Raw genomic sequence first — 17,493 nt, 5'->3', positions numbered from 1 at the left:
AACCTCACCATCCTCTCCCGTCGAAGTCGAAGGAGGGAAGGCCAAGCTCATGCTGCTCCGTGAGGAGGAGCACAGGGCTGTTGGCTCGCTTCCCTGGAGCCGCTCATAGCGCGCCACGAATGCTTGTCCAGTTGCATGTTTGTTGCTGTTTTCTTTAAAACATAAAGCATACCACCAACTCCTTGAAAACAACAACGAGATGAGTTACAGACTTTTTTCCTTCCAAAAGCCACCTTAGTCATCCTTCACGTCGGAGGAGTCCCAGTAGTTGCACATTTGTACCTGGCAGGATGTTCTAGTTTCTCAAGACGAATTCAAACAGACCAGTGCCGGTCCCCTACTTAACGATTTTAAACTTGTCCTTTTTGTCTAACCATCTGCATTTGGTACACTGTCCGTGGATGTGTTAAATAAAAAGCTTATGACTCTTTAAAGACTTTGCCCAATTTTTAAGTGCCAAAAATTTTTGCATTTGAATATATTTTAACTTATTTAAGGATTCTTTTAATAAAATTATTCCCTAATTTAGCCAGATTTCTTTTTTAATCCCTCCAGGCAAGGAGTTTATTTACTGTGACTAAATTATGTTAAAGATAGAAGTTGAAACACTACTAAATGCTATTTATGGTGTTCTCTCCTGCTATGTTCCTTTCTGCATCTCCTAAAGCCTGTCTCCTTTTCACATGCCTAGTGCAGTCAGCACGTCCTCACTTGGATGGTCTGTGCCAGTTCTCGCTGCACACGTGGCCGCCTGCTGTGTGTCCCAGCCAGTGGAACACAGGCGCGAATATAGTAACTACAAGTACTCTTGTTAGCAGTCCAGCCAGGACTGGATTATGTGGACACGGAGGACGGGAAATCCCTGAGTGACAGAGCAGGCAAGAGGGCCTTCCTGGAAGAAGGTGGGGCTGGGACCAGGTCACAGAAACAAGGGCAGGTTGCAGGGACAGAGCAAGGAGCCTAGGCCCGAGGAAATGCCAGGATCCAGACGGAAAGCACCCCCAGGGGACACAGCTCATCGCAAGGTGGGAAGTGCAGAGAGCCACACACATCCGCCTCTAGCATGTGAGTCCTCAGTTCTAACATGAGGCCTGCTACGAGGAATATGCTCTCTGAACGTGGGAGGGGATGATGAACCGTAAGCTGCAGACAGATAAGCTGGGTCAAGGAAGGGTTCCTGTGGTCCTGGCTTGGCCTCTGGTACCCTGCTTTGATCCTGAGGACCCGCCCGGGCCGTGTTTGGGAGTAGGAGTTGGAAACAAGCAGAATTTTAAGACAGAGGCATTTTCTGGTACAAACAGTCTTGGTGAGAGAAACCAGGAAGGGAAAGAGCCCTCCAGGTGGGAGAGCAGCTTGGCCGAGAGCTTCCCAGGGCAGCATCGGCTTCTGCCTCCGCTGTGCTACCTATTGCTCTCCTCATGTGTGAAGAGAGGGAGTGGGGGGTGGATTGTAAAATAGGTAGGTTATGGCTTTTCTGAACTGAATATATAGTATAATAACAAAGGAGTCAAGTAAAAAGTAGAAAATTATGTTTATACACGTATCAAAGTTTATTGACTTCTTTCCTCTTTATGGACTATTCCCCAAACTCCACTTCTCATTCAGCTTTTAACCTTCTGGAACCCACTCAGAGCCCATCTCCTCTGCAGAGCTTTCCTCAAGCAGGGTCCCCCCTTTGCATGGACCCCATGTACGCACTTCATCCGTCACACTAACGGCTGAACCGGAACCCCTCGCTCGCCATTTCAGGTTTCCTCGTCCAGCCCAGGAACTCAAGGGCGTGTCCACCTTCCTTCTCGGTGCTCTCTCTTCCAGGTGGTAAATTTGGGGGGAAAGAAGGGACACAGGAGGGACCCATCTGACCAGCTGATTTTGCCAAACTGAGTCTCAGGAGAAAACTTACTACTTTTAGGCAACTGTATTCCAGGTTTTATGCACCTTTTTATTCTCTGTGTTTCTTCCCCCCCCCCCCCCACAATTTTAGTGTGTGCATTTTTTTCCTCATGAAGACCATTTAGCTTCCCTGACCCTCCTAATTTTATAACTGCTCTCATTTTTAAAAGTAGTATTTATTTGAAATATATATATATATATATATATATATATATATATATATATATATACACTCACACACCTTCTACAGCCTTGACAACATGAGTATTATTGGGCTTTTAAATGTAGGTGGGGCCCAGGCATCTGCACATTCATTCCATGGCCGTGCTGATGCTCACGTCCGTTGAGAACCTCTTGTCACGTGGGAGGAGAAGTCTAGCTGATCCAGTCTGTTGTGTGGCAGGGAGAGACTCCTGCTCTCCTTGGGCCACTTCGGTGGCTTGCCTTTCATCACAGGCTCTTCTTGCATTTTTATGTGAATGGCTCACTGGGTGTTGGAATGATTAATTTGTGTCTATAAAGTACCTCAAAAGCAATTGCACAAAATTCAAGCAGGAACTGGTTTCCTATAATTTCAACTATGTGGGGCAGCTGTAAACCTGGAAGGAAACAGCAAACAGCAACCAAAGGAAGAGGAGGGGGAAGAGAGGAGATGCAGGAGGAGGTGGGGGGAGGAAGGGTAGGTCACTGAACTGAGGACAACAGCCCGGAGCTCACTCTGCATCTCTACCACCTGCTCCTTGCCAGGCTCTGGTCTAGATGGATAGTCAGCGTCCCTGGCTGCAGGAGTTGAGTCATGTCAGTGACAGATAAAAGGAAAGAGAAGGGACAGAAAAAGGATATTGAGACAGAGTTGGCCTTGGTAAGAAGTGGCAAAGGAAGAAGAAGCTGGGTAGAAACAGAAAAGAGAAATAGAGAACGTGTGTGGTCGGTACAAACAGCCTGTCACTCCCCATGAGCCCGGGGCCTCAGTGTTCCACACTAACGGTACATCAGCGCTCAGCAGTGGGCAGCGTGGGAGTGCGGCTCTGAGGGGACGTTTGTGGAAGGGCAGGCTAGGTCTCCCTTAACACTGGGTGGTGTGTTCTCCATCATCGAGAAGACTAGCTTTTTTCCAGAATGTTTACTGAGATGTGCAGGTATGTTCCAAGTTTAGAAAGATTTCCATCAAAATAGTTAAAATGTAAGCACCATGAAAGCTTGTGCTCTCGATTTCAGAAATTTCACGTATCTGAAATTTCACTTATAAAGCCGACTAAGAAAAGAAACTAAAAAGGGGACGCATATCTATTTAGTACCTGCTCATTTTTTGTTCAGTCCTTTCAACAACACCACCAGATAAGCATTCTCACCCTCTTGTTGAGGATGAGAAAATCATGATTCATAGACGGTGGTGCTGGGATCTGAGCCCTTTTTATCTGACTTCCAAGGCTGTGTGTGCCTTTTCCCACTATACCGTCCTGTCTCCTCCCACATCAGGATTGACAGCAAAATTCAAGAAACTCCAGGCTTCGGTTTGATGATAGTAAAACCCCAAAGGTAACCTGTTTACACAATTAAATCACACAAAAGATAGCGAAAATTTGAAACCAGTTTAATAAAACCTGGTTAACATTTAGTCTCCGGTCACCTAAATGAAAAGGCAGTGGTGTTGGTAAAAAGAGATGTTTCATGCCTTGAGTAGGGCTCCTTCTGAACTGGAAGCTTCATATTTCTGTAGGCGAGTATTTGGGATACGTGGCCTTTAACTTTCTATGTTGGATCCCATGTGTCTCGAAGGGTTAGTATGTAGTTAGAAGGACTGGGTGGTTAGTAAGCAAGTGGCCAACTTCCCTAATGGTTATGTGCCCAGGAGAAGGCGGGGAGAAGGGGGGAGAGGTTTAACAGCAAGCCTCCGGGGCTAAAACTGCCTCCTATGAGGCTTCGAGGAACCTGAGGCCTAGAGAGGGGGCATTACCATCCATAACCACCATAAAACGAATCTGTGAATGTCCTCCCTCCTAACCAAGAGCACAGGAGGACGCATGGGAATGTACATTGTGAGGGTTGGAGACATGAAATAATGGCTGACTGGTGAATAATGATGAAAATATGTGATGATGTGACTCCCAGGGAAGCAATTATGGTTAACCCCTCATTTGTTTGGCATTTTCAAGGATTGAACTGTCCCACATAACTGAATTTTCCAGACAGCTAAAACTTTCCTATTTATGTGCCCTGAGTGTTTTTTAACCATGCTTGGTGGAAATATTTCTGAAATAGATTATACAATTATCCTGCCTTCTTAAACAGGAGCTGCAAGAAATAACATTTCCTGAGATGCCTTTGAAAGTCTGAGAAGACCCGATTCAAAGAGGTTTAAACAGTGAGGACTTGTAATTGCCTCACAAGAAAACCCCCAGAGCTGGCGGTTCCGAGGGTGATGAATTCGGTGCCTCAGTGGTATCGGCTGACTTTCTCTTCATGGTCATGAGATGGGTGTGCAGCTCCCGGCCTCAGGATCTCACATGCTAACATCTAAGGCCAGATCGGGATGAGGGCTTCTCCTTATGCGTGTCTTTAATCAGAGAGGAAAATATTTCTCAGAAGACCCCCAGCCAACTTCCCCTCAGTCTCGTCAGTGGGACTGAGTCACCGTTGCCTGCCTTGCTCCTGGGAGGATGGAGAGAGTGGATAGCCAGCTCTGGGGCCTTGGGAGTGGGGGTAGGTGGTGGTGGGGAGCTGCCTAAGGAACAATGGCCAGTGGCTGTGGTAGGGCACCCAGGAGTGTGTGCCATGGTTTCCAGGACAGTGGTGACTATCACTGTGTGGCCGTAACTGGACGGATCGTTGAGCTTTTTATTCTTACACTAAGTAGCCCCAGATTGGGTCCTTTTTGATTTCCCAAATCTGCTTTTATTTATTACTAGAGGCCCGATGCATGAAATTCTGCAAGAGTAGACCTTCCTTCCCCTGGCTGCCGGCACCTGCTTCCCTCTGGCATCGGGGACCCGGGCTGGCTTCCCTCCAGACCCTGCTTTGTCCAGAAAGAAGTCCGGTCTAATTAGCATGTTACCCTTTTATTATTATAGATTCTCTCTCCTTCCTTAGACTGCTAGTTACCACTACTCACTATTCACGTACTTTGCCCTCTTCTTGCCATACAGAGATTTTTTTCTGGAAAAATCATATTCTCAAACTTGTTAGAATTACGCCTGAAATGTTCTGAGTATCTGACAGCTGTCCTGTGGATCAGACATGCAGTGTCTGGTTTCTCTTGGTTGTTCAGGGTCATTTCCATTGTTGAGGTTTCGGAGAAGTGAGGCTTCTAGAGAGCCTTGTGCACCTGCATACGGCTTCAGTGAAGTCCTCCGGTGGTGAGAGGAGTCTCTGGGGCAGGTAAGCTTGTTTATAGAGAAGATGAGGTTGCCTCTGTCTGTCCATCTGAACGCAGCGTGGCTGAGAGGCAGCTGTGCGCTCGGCTCCCTCTCAGTGCAGCTCGGCCGGCTGGTGGCTCGGGGCACTCCAGGGCTCCGGGCAGGACCAGCAGGCTGCCTTGCAGTGCTGTCAGCTGGTGCAGAGTTAGTTGCTCCTGCCCTCTGCCAGGTGTCCCATCTGGGAAGAGCCCTGTGACCTCCAGGCTGTGCAGAGTTAGAGTATTGGGTGTGACAATAGCTCTTGAAGAAAATAATGCTTTGAAAATGATTACCGAGATTTTACTGAGCAAGTGAGGACCATCCCTTCTGTGAACAGAGAGCTGACCCAAACCCAGTCTCTGTGTACAGGAAGAAGGAAATAGAAAGCAGTTGTCAAAATAACCCTGACATGAGTAACTGACCCAAACGGAATGATTCTACTCCGGGAATCAGACATGAGCCAGTGGGTGGGGGTGGGTGCTGAGGAAGCAAATGGTTAGAGTGTTTAACTTTGATAAAGCTAAAACACTGTGCTCAAGCTCCTCAGAAGCTGGGCATTCCTTCAGAGCCAGTGTGTGAATGGAGGCTGAGAGCCGTGGTTCCCAGCCTCTTGCTGGCCGTGCCCCACCGAAGCATCTCTTAAATCCTATGCCTCCCCTGTGACATGTAATTCTGATTATTGCAAAAGTGAGTTCCTGTTCACCCGGGAGAAGCCTTAAAGGCCGTTAACTTGGTCTTTACAAGCTTCCAAAGAACATGGCGTCCATGAAAGAGGAAAATTAAAAAAACAAAAGGACAGTTGAAGTTCTGAGGAATAAATCACTAAAATAGTTTTTAAAAAAATATGCAGTGATATGAAAAAATAGCAAATAAAGTCTCAAAACATAATAGAGTACTGAAATGTATAAATATGTCACAACATATATTTATATACTGTATATGAGTCCCCTAGAATAATAAGAAATGCAAAAAAAATTCACTATTAATAACTCATTCTTGAATTGCCCCCCTTAAAAATCAAATTGTCCCCCTGTGTTGGGAACCACTGGCCTAGAGTTACTATTTGCTGCGCATCAGAAAGTCATGAGGTAGCCTATAGGCAAATGGTAAGAGACAGGAGCATCGGGGATAAGGAAAACAGGTTTTGTTTTTCTTTAGTTCTGACTAATTTGTACCATTCAAATCATTCTTACAAGAAGAATGCAAAGTATTTCTCATAAATATTTTCATTAACTCCTTCATATGCCGAGAACATTTTTAAAGAAGCCAATCCCTGATTGACTGCTGATTTATGCAAGCAGGTTACAACTTAGCCAGGTCACGCCAGATATTTTTCTAATTTTATCCTATGTGTATTAGTATGCGGATTACTGATTTTCTCTCTGGAATACTCTGACCATTCCTGCCTCCTAACAGTCTAGCCCTTTTGTTCAGATTTTAATATTGGCTTCAATTATACTTTTTCAGGCAAAAAAAAATATCCATGGAGAAATAATCCTGTAACCAATGCTTTTGTGGAATCATGGTACCTTATCAGCATATACTAGTAGCTGGATAGCAATTTTTAAAAAAATCAGAATAACACTTACCTAAGTAAATACATTTGCATTCACATTTTGAATTATTTCTGATGCTAAGTGGGCATTTAGGGGAACAGAGTAGATGGTTCCAAACTAGGTGGAAAAATCATTTTTCAGCATATCAAAATATCAGCAATTCATTTTCAACAACACAAAAAAACAGGAACAAAAATTATGATACATTTCATATTCTAGAAAAACTGATTGCTTGAGAATCATGAAGCCTATGGTATTATCTGTATTACTTTGATACTGAATAGTGACAGTGTTTGCTTTAAATCAGTCAATTATTGCCATTGAATTCCATTATTTAAAACTGTGGCTTTTTTATTTGTTTATTTATTTATTTATTTATTTATTTAAAAATATATTTTATTGATTTTGTACAGAGAGGAAGGGAGAGAGATAGAGAGTTAGAAACATTGATGAGAGAGAGTCATCGATCAGCTGTATCTTGCACACCCCCTACTGTGGATGTGCCCGCAACCAAGGTACATGCCCTTGACCGGAATCGAACCCGGGACCCTTCAGTCCCCAAGCCTACGCTCTATCCATTGAGCCAAACCGGTTTCGGCAAAATTGTGACTTTTTTAAATGGGAGCTTACAACATGTACTTTTCAACCATGCTATTGGTGATTGTTTTCAGGGTTAATCTGAATCTCGTTTTATATTTAGAAGCTTATCCATAATGTAAATATAATGTAAATACACATGAATAGACATTGTTTCTAAAATTAATCTGAAGAAATAAAATGAGTAATCAGGAAAGACATTAACTTATTTTAGAAAGCATTTTTTTACTCAAAATGACTGAAGATGTTACTGATCATGCTTTGTAATATAAGGGACTCAAAGGGGCTTTCTGGATTGAATTATTTATAATTTGAATCAGTCTGTTTTTCATATTTGGTATTGTTCCTATATGTTGCTAAATCTCTGCATTGGCACAAATAGACATTGGGACTGCACTGAGGTGGGAAATGTGACTAAAGAATGGACATGCAGACTCTCGCCACCCTTCTTTGGTTGTGGTGTGATTCAGAGGCAGAAAGCCCCACAGCCTGAGTCAGAGGCAGGTCCACTTCGGGCACTGAGGGGCCTACCCACTGGGCCTTTTCTTGTATTTCTTGTTTTTGTGTGTGTGTGTGTGTGTGTGTGTGTGTGTGTGTTTTAAATTTCTTGCAAACCTAATTTTTTCTTTAAGAAATCATAGTGGGTCCTAAGAGGACCTAGTCCAAGTCAAATGTCACCCTAAACGGGCACAACAATAGAGTATGTCGGGTTTCTTTTATTCACATATTTGTTTTATGTCACCAAAAAAGATGAACCTTGTGTATCCTCACAGCAGACACTTGAGCGTACTGAATGGTAATTGTGATATAGTGAGCATGTGGTGAGCAGGTCATGCAAACATCCATGAGGGCAGAAGGCAATGTGGGCACAGGTTGAATTCATGAGACGAGATCTGAGTCCTGCCCTGCCCAGCTATGGCATGAGCAAGTTAGTAAACCTGTTGGAGGCTCAAGTTTATTCATCTGTTAAAGACAGGCGGCAAAAACAGCATCTGCTTCTTGGAGTTATAGCTTTCAAATTAGATAAAATATGTAGAAGTACTTGGTAAAGTACACATGTTTCTTGTTGTTATTTTTGATATATTAATGTGCATGTTCTTTGACCTGGAAGTGGATAACATTCACACAAATATACATTACATACCTGGAGGACTCTGCTATTGAAACAATCTGGTTTTTAATGATGGTTTGCCTCAACTAAAAACAGTGTCATTTTCTTTTTAAAAAGGGAATTAAAGAACCCCAATTGAACAGACAATGCTAACAGCAAAGATTAGACTCATTGTGCGCTGCAGCAGTACATACATGTGACGCTCAGATCCGCTTCTGTTGCATTCCATTCAGGAGCTCCCACAGCTTAGGGGATGCATGTAGTAAAGCAGACAGAAAAGCTTAGGACTGCTGAGTATCCTGCTTGACTGGAAATAAAGGAATAACTTTATTTTTTCTGGGGTTCCAGTTGCCATCCTCTCTCTCTATATATATGCCTCATATGCAAATTGTCCCCATGGGAGTTCAACTAGGAGACCAGGATTTCGACCGCGTGCTATGATGTGCGCTGACCACTAGGGGTGGCACTGAACGAAGGGAGGCCCCGGCCAGCAGCCAGAAGGTCCCTGATTGGCCCTAATGGCTGGCCAGGCCTAGAGATGCTACCTGTGCATGAATTTCATGCACTGGACCTCTAGTATTCTATAAGACAGAAAGATTATTGTCTGCCCTCTTGATGACCCCCTTTCTGAATTCATCATCAAAGGACACCCTCCACCCCATCAGATTGTAGGTGAGGAAGACACTGCCAATCTGTGAAGAGTTTATGGTATAACAGAGACTTAAAATAGGTATACATCCAACTCCAAAGAATACTGGGCACGGCAGAGCCACAAGAGAGTTCAGATGGCATTCCTTCAGCACCTACACACCATGCCTCAGATTGGTTCAAGTTTCATTTCCGTGTGATTTGCCTCTCTACCTGGATTGTAAATTCCTTGGAGGCAGGAAAGGCACCTTGTATTTCTTGGTCCCTCTCTCCACACTTCTTACCTAAGCCTCAACCAGTATGGATGGTTTAAATAGAGTCTTATATCCAACATTCAGATTTATCAAAAAAATGTATTAAGATGCACTTTAACTTTCTTTTCCTTTGTTCTGTGTTTGCAGTTGACCTGCCCCTGTTTTTCCCTCGAGACCAGCCAACTCTCACATTTCAGTCCGTCTACCACTTTACCAATAGTGGACAGCTTTATTCCCAGGCCCAAAAAAATTATCCATACAGCCCTAGATGGGATGGAAATGAAATGGCCAAAAGAGCAAAGTAAGTGAAACCATTGTTATTTCCTACATTGTTATTTCTGGGTAATAACATGTTCCCACAGGTAAGAACATGTTATCTAGTTCAGGGGTTGGCAAGCTGTTGCCCACAGGCTAAAGCCTGCTCTGTGCCTGTTTTTGTAAATAAAGGTTTATTGAAATACAGCCACGCCCAAACCTTTACTTATTCTCTCTGGCTATTCCCATGCTACAGTGGCAGAGTTTGTCATGGAAACAGACAGAATATAGCCTGAAAAGCCAAAAATTGCTGTTTGGCCCTTTATAGAAAAAGCTTGCCAACCCCTCATCTAACCTCATCAGATAGACCATGTTGTTGTTTTTAATGGATTATGGGATTTATCAGAAATCTACCTCTAGATAGAAATTAGAGTTGTGGATAAATGGTGTCAATGATGGAAATGTTGACAGCTGCTTTCATTTTTCCTTTCATATTTTCCTCAGCTTCAAGTAGAGCCGCATTTTCCTTGATTAAATAAGTAGCTGCACAAATAGCTTAGAACTATTGAAATTCCTATGGATGTCGGTTGGCAATTTGAGTAAGTGGCAGGTGGTTAGTACTTTATCACTTTGAATCACACAAATGAAGAATCATCTATTAGGTGTCTTCTTCATTTGCTCACTTGGTATTTACTGAGCTACTACCACATTCCAGGCAGTGTGCTCCATGCTGGGGTACAGTGATAAGCACATTAGAAATTGCCCATGCCTCTTGGGGTCTGTACCCCAGCAGGAGAGATCAAAGCCTCCATCACACCACACTTCCAACAGTGTTCAGGTTCCTGCTGACAAAACCTGGCCTTCCAGACCTAGAATGCTCTTGATTAGCAGGACTTCTTGCTCATGCCACCCCCTCCCTGAGACCTCACTCTCTCCCAGTGTACCTGTTGGCATCTCCTATACTTTCTCTAGCACAAGGCCTTCGCTCATGGCCGGATGGATGGGACTCTTAAGTAATGGTAGAGTGGCTTCTTCTGGGAACCCAGGCCCCCCAGATTCACCTGCGGAATGTAGAGCTGCTGGTATCTGAAAATGCAGTGTTCCCTTTCTCCCTGTAGCGGCCCTTTCCACCGTGACACCCACGTCTGAAATTCTACTTAAGGAAAAAGACAAGCGTGTGCAAATGTAACTAGTAACAATGATTAAGACTTGAATATCTTAAAACAGACTCCAAGGGGGATTATAAAGTAAGTTTTCATGTTTGAGGCATTGCAGTTGTTTAATTCTCTGGGATTTCCCTGTGTATATGTAGGATCTGCCCCTAGAAGATGGGCTGTTATTTGTGGTATGTGCTGTGGAGTCTGAACCAGATGTGTCTTTGTGGTTTCCATGGCAAGGCTATCTTGGTGTGTGTGTGTGTGTGTGTGTGTGTTTGTGTGTGTGAAGTAGCCAGTTAGCATGTATATGAATTGAGTCTTTAAGGAGTTGCAGACCACAAGCCTGTGATTTTAGTATGGGAATATTGTAAGCGCAGCTTGTTTATCTTAACAGATCGGTCCAGAGTTGCAAGAGATTTTTGCTTTATGTTAACACCAGTCTAAAGAAAACATCTGAAATAATGTTAAAAAAATCTGCTTTCTACTGTAGTTAGGAGGATTCATTTTAAGTGTAATAAAGGAAAAAGCCAGCAGCTTGTGTAAGGAAGAAGACAGAGTAAAAGCGCCTTCCTAAATCGAACAGAGTGGCTTCCCTGGGCGGTCTAGGAGGCTGGGCATTGGATAAACACAACCAGGGCACTGTCCTGCAGTACAGACTTGAGACTGGTGGAGGTTGAAGAGAAAGGACAGGAGGAAAGGTCAACCGCAGCACTCCCTCCACACCCTGGCTCTTTGTCCTGTGAAAATATTGTATGTACACAGTGCATAAAAGGCAATAATTCACTCCGCGAGCTCTGCCCCTGACATAAACACTCGCACAGTTTCTGAACAACAGTAGAGCCTTTGAGTGGAGCCAGCTGTTTATTCCCTCCTATAGAGCAAAATTCTAAACATGCAAACTCAGAAAGGACACTTGTTAGCACTGACGAGGGCTTTTCCCATGACATGTGCTTCTTGCTCATGGTGGTCCAGCAAATGCTGTCCTCACAAGTGAAATCCCCTCTACCGGTGAGCACAGGCTTTGAGGCCATGCATGCCCAGTTCCTCTCATAAGGTCCAATCCTGTGTGCACTGTAGCCTGGGCAGGGCTGTTTACCTCTTGAACTCCATTCTGTGAAGCAAATCTAATTCTCTATTTGAGTCTGTATTCCTCTCTATTGGGGTGGGGGTGGGGGGCTTGAAATGAAGGGTCAGCCAACGAGAGGACCTATGAGGACCCTGAGTTTAGCTTCTGTTTTGTCTTTGCTCATTCCTTTGCTCCCACTCTCTTCCTTCCCCTTCAAATCTTCCCCCTATCCAACATTCTTCCTTATGGCTTTCCCCATCCATGCTAACTTGCAGGCAGTTATTTCCCCTCTTCTTACCATTTTTTTACATATAGACAGTTATATCATCCGTCAACAGCATCACTTCTTTCTTTCCAGTTCCTATACTCTTTATGTTTTTTAAGTTTATTTTCCTTACTTGAACTGACTGCGACCTCCTGTATGATGTTGTATACAATGATGAGAGCAAACATCTGGCCTTGTATTTACACATGAAGGCTGATGTTAGCAGAAGGTTTTACATAGATGTCTTTATTACATTGAATAAATTCCCTTTTCCTACTTTGCTAAGAATGTCTATCATGAATGGGTGTTGAATTCTATAAAATGTTTTTCCTGCATCTTGTTGACATGATCCCATGGTTTTTCTTTATGCTGTTAAAGTGAATTGCATTAATTAGTTTTTGGATGTTAGACCAACCATCCATTCCAAGGATAAACAAACCTTTCTCAGTCAAATATTTTATCATTTTTTGTATTATTAGATTTGATTTGCTAAAATTGTGTCAAAATTTTTATGTCTAGGTTCATTAATGATACTAGTCTGAAATTTATTTTCTTTGTGTTGTCCTTGTCAGATTTTGATAACAGCACAATGCTAGTTTCGTAAAATGAATTGGCAAGTTTTCCTTCATCCTCTCTTCTCTGAAGGCATTTGTGTAGGTTTGGCACTATTTTTTTCTAAGTGTTTTATTTGTGGGAAGAAATTTTTTTAAAATATATATTTTATTGATTTTTTACAGAGAGGAGGAGAGAGGGATAGAGAACTAGAAACGTCGATGAGAGAGAAACATCGACCAGCTGCCTCTTGCACACCCCCTACCAGGGATGTGCCTGCAACCAATGTACATGCCCTTGATCGGAATCAAACCTAGGACCTTTCAGTCCGCAGACCAACGCTCTACCACTGAGCCAAACCGGTTTCGGCTGTGGGAAGAAATTTAATGTCTTTATTAAATATAGGAATATCCAGATTTTTTAATTTTCTTATGTTTATTTTAGCAAGTTGTGTATGTTTTTTTTAAATATATTTTTTATTAATTTCAGAGAGAAGAAGGGAGAGGGAGAGATAGAAACATCAGTGATGAGAGAGAATAATTAATTGGCTGCCTCCTATATGCCCTCCACTGTGCCCTGATCGGGTCTCAAACCCTGACATCAGGGCAATACACTCAACCACTGAGCCATGCCAGCCAGCTGGATGTGTCTATGTTTGCTTTTTAAGGAATTTATCTATCCTAAGTTTTTGCATAATTGTAATATTTCCTCATTTTTTTCTTTTATTATCCATAGGAACAAATTGTCACAAATTTAACAGCTGAAATAGCACAAGTTATCTCTCAGTTTCTGTTGTCAGGAGTCCAGGACAGCATGCCTGCGTTTTCAGGTCAGGGTCCCCTATGACTATGATCAGGCCTCAGTGCGCTCATTCAGGTTCTTGGCAGCATTCGGTTCCTTGTAGTTTTAGGACTGAGGTCCCTGTTTTCTTGCTGGCTGTCAACTGTAGGCCATTCCTTGCCATGTGGTCCCCACTGTTGTCAAATCAGCAGTGAGTGGTGCTCAGCTTTTTCTCATGTTTCTGACTTCTCTGTCACTGACCTCTGTACCCAGATTTAAAGGGTCCCTTTGATAAGGTCAGGCCTACCAGTTAACCTGCCTTTTCTAAAGACATCTGTCCCATCCTATATAATAAAAGCCTAATATGCTAAGTGTCAGGTCATCTAGTTGGCCATTCAACCAATCAAAGTGTAATATGCTAAGGCCACTCAACCGCTCACTATGACGTGCACTGACCACCAGGGGGGCAAATACTCAATGCAGGAGTTGCCCCCTGGTGGTCAGTATGCTTCCACAGAGGGAGCGCTGCTCAGTCAATAGCCCTGAGCCAGGCTCACGGCTGGCAAGCACAGCTGCGGTGGCTCCATGGCAGCACTAAGGATGTCTGAATGACAGCTTAGGCCCACTCCTCATGCTAAGCCATCAGTCAGGCATCCCCCAAGGGCTCCCAGTCTGCGAGAGGGCTCAGAGAAGGCTGAGGGGTGACCCCTCCCCCGCTCTGAGTGCATGAATTTCATACACGGGGCCTCTAGTGTAACATAGACCAATAATAGGAATGAAGTCCATCATTGTCACAGTCCTGGGGATTATTCAGGAAGTGTAAACCAACGGTGCAGAATCTTGAGGGGTATCTTGGAATTCTGCCTACTACATGACAATATGTAGGTGAATTGCCCAGCCTAGGGTCTAGCACTCAGTAAATGTTAACTCTCAGCAGCAGCACCCCTGAAAGAATGCTGCTATTTTTTTTTTTTTTAATGTAACAGCCAACATGGCTGCCCTCACAGGTGCCCAGTAAACAGTTCTCCAGCCTCAGTGACTGGGCCAGGGATTCTTACATTCTAGGCTGCCCATCCAGGGCTGCTGTTCCCTGTGGTTGTGTCTCCTGGTGACAGCACAGCCAGCATGGAAGTGGGAAAAATCTATCCTTCAGTTATTTAAGCCACATAAACCCAACTATCACTTTAAAAAAATGAACCCACTAGTTACCTACTTGCTAACTTGTATATAGCTTTAGCTATATCTAGAAGAATGAATCAGTGATGTTTTGTAATTCTTTCTAGTCTGATAAATCAGTGGATACATGGAGTAAGTTTTCCATGAATTTTATTGTACAAAGTACAGGTCGGTCCTGAAGAACTAAGTCAGTTCGTAGAATAGAATTTAATTCACTTTGGGGAAACCACCCACTGCAATGGCTTGTCACACATTAGATTCATGATATAAATAGAATTACTAAAGAATGTTTGAAAAATATCTTCTCAGTCAACACATGGGCGTAATTCATCATGGATCTCCTAAAATCACATGTTGTTTCCCTCCTTGCCTCAAGGTCAGAAAGATGTTATTTTCTGATTAGAAACCTATCCTAGTGCTGCCAAGCAGTCCGTGGTGGCCCATATGTGCTCTTCATTGTGTGTGCTTGTGTTATTTGTCAGCCAATTGTCTTTGCAGAATAACTTTCTCTTTCAGTAATTTTTAAGTGGTATATTCTGAACTATTTCAATTATTTTTCATTGTTGATACCTTAGTATTCTCAAAGATACTGTTTTCTTCAAACTTCTCAATAGCTGTCAAATGCTCCAATCCAGCCCCCTAAATAAAACAGATAAAAATAGATATCTTGCCCTAGCCGGTTTGGTTCATGGATAGAGCGTCACCCTGTAGACTGAGGGTCCTGGGTTCAATTCTGGTCAAGGGCATGTACCTGGTTTGCAAGCTCAATCTGCAGCCCTGACGGGGTGCGTGTAGGAGGCAACTAATCGATGTGTCTCTCTCACATCAATGTTTCTGTCTGTTTCTCCCCTTCCCTCCACTCTTTCTAAAAATTAATGGTAAAATATCCTCAGGTGAGGATTTACAGCAACAACAACAACAACAACAAAAAGATCTCTCCTTTATTCCGGAGGAGGTACATGTCCCCACTCAGTTTGCACCCCCTCTCACCCCTTACGGTGGCCTCTAGACCTTTAGACCTCTGGAGTGCCAGGGAGCACAGGGTGGAAATCTTAGTTCCAAGAGGGTACTTCACAGTGCGGTCACAGGAGCCCTGAGGCTCGGCAGTTCTTTGGGAACTGGGTTGGCCTGGGGAGGGGCCATGAAGTGTAAGTGGTTTTAATGTGAGCCTATTTGTGTGTTAGTGTCTCACTTCTCCACTCTTGTTGGCAGCTCCTTAAGGAAGCTCAAATTGTGCTTTGTTTCTGCTGAGGTTTAGTTGCCAGATCAGGCAGTCCCTGTGCTTGGTAAGCTGGCCAGCGGGCATCCAGACCACACTCAGTGTTAGGAAAACCCAGGTGGGAACTTTGCAACAACCCTCTCCCTCTCCCTGGTCAGCTATCCTCCCCCAATCTGTCCCCTTTTTATCTCTATTTCTGGCACCAAGGGCAGGGGATGACCAGGAAGGTGAGACTGTGGTTATTGTGACTACCCATGCCCACACACCCTCTGCAGGGGGAGCAGCTGCAAATCCGAGCCGCTCTGGGCAGGAAAGGAAACTGGCAGCAGGGACAGTGTTAAGGGAGACAGAGCCACCAGGGCTGGGCTCCCAGGAAGCTCTGCCACAGGGCCCATCGGGGTCACCTTAATGGCAGAAATGCCAGGCTCAACTGCTGCTATGATTCATGGGTTTTCTTCTGTCTTTTGTTTTGCCTTGAGTTACCAAGGAATAGTTCGCTTTAAAAAAAAAAAATCCCAACTTCATCTTAGCTGAACTCCCCTCAGGAGAGAAGAGGGAATTTTCCAGGCCCAGGCCAGCAGAACCTGGGAGACAGGAGTATGGAGGAGCTGAGGAAGGTCAAGGTCGCCAAAGCCTTCCACTTACCTGCCTGCCCTGCACTCCTGCACGGGCAAGCTCACCCAGCCCTCCTAAGGTTTGGAAATACGGAAGCTGTGAAGAGAAAAGTAAAGCAAATCAATTGTGTGGCATTTCGGGATCCCTGAACTCTCAAAGAAAATCCTTTTGAAAAGTATCTTCAAGGGATTTGGTTTGTTTTTCCTTTCAGAAGAGAGAGTAACAGAGATGGGGAGGAATCCAGATCTGCCTGGCGTCCAGGCATCCTCTCCAAACTGCGTAGGTCAGAGAGAACATGTTATTTATTAGAACCTGACATCTGTTGCTGTGAGATAAGCTCCACTGAAAAGCACGGCCATCCATTACTGCTCACACCGCCCTTATCCCAGGCTGAGCTGCGCACTGTCCCTCAGGCTGTACCAGGTACAGAGCGGCCCACAGCCCCGCCCGGCCTCCTCGCCCCTCCAGCCGGGCCCTCAGACCTGGTCCTGGCCCCTCGTCTGTGTTCCTGGCGTTGTTTGTTTTCTTTCCTTGGCCCCTCTGAGACCTGTTTTAAGGACAACCCCGCCTCTGTTCATCACGCTTTCTCAGTGAAACACAGGGCTAGGGTCACTGTCTCAGCCATGGAAGCCAGGAAGAAGCTGCACATGGAAAGAATAACTAGAAGGCCAGCCCACCTTTGTAGGGAAATGAGCTCAGCTGAGCCGCCGGCTCCGATCGCTCCTCTGCCACTGGGAAAATGTGTGATAACCAAGTGTGCCACTTCCTTGTTTGTGAGGTATGGTCATCTGTTTTCTTTGTTGGAAAAGTAGGCAGACATCTTAGAGAGTCAGAAAGGAAAGGGTAGAGGAGTTGGATTTTTTTGATAGTTTACCAAAGTAGACACATACCCTTATTAAAGGAACCAGAGTCGCCTGTGAACTGTTGGAAGAAGAAGCATACAGTGAGTAAAGA

The 17,493-nt window shown here is 44.2% G+C and overlaps 1 protein-coding gene across 3 annotated transcripts in view; it reads left to right on the top strand.

Annotated features, from left to right (window-relative positions):
* BABAM2 (BRISC and BRCA1 A complex member 2) overlaps positions 1-17,493 on the top strand; it is a 317,151-nt gene that overhangs the window by 279,904 nt on the left and 19,754 nt on the right. Inside the window, exon 11 of one of the 3 annotated variants that reach the window (XM_036434893.2) lies at positions 9,602-9,755. The exons of the other annotated variants lie outside the window; for them this stretch is intronic. Coding sequence (XP_036290786.1) covers positions 9,602-9,755 — 154 coding nt within the window. The remainder of the gene's footprint in view (positions 1-9,601; positions 9,756-17,493) is intronic. 3 annotated transcript variants of the gene reach the window in all.

Source organism: Pipistrellus kuhlii, unplaced genomic scaffold, assembly GCF_014108245.1.
Source record: "Pipistrellus kuhlii isolate mPipKuh1 unplaced genomic scaffold, mPipKuh1.p scaffold_m20_p_13, whole genome shotgun sequence".
NCBI classification, from domain to species: domain Eukaryota; kingdom Metazoa; phylum Chordata; class Mammalia; order Chiroptera; family Vespertilionidae; genus Pipistrellus; species Pipistrellus kuhlii.
This window is presented reverse-complemented; position numbering and strand designations above follow the sequence as displayed.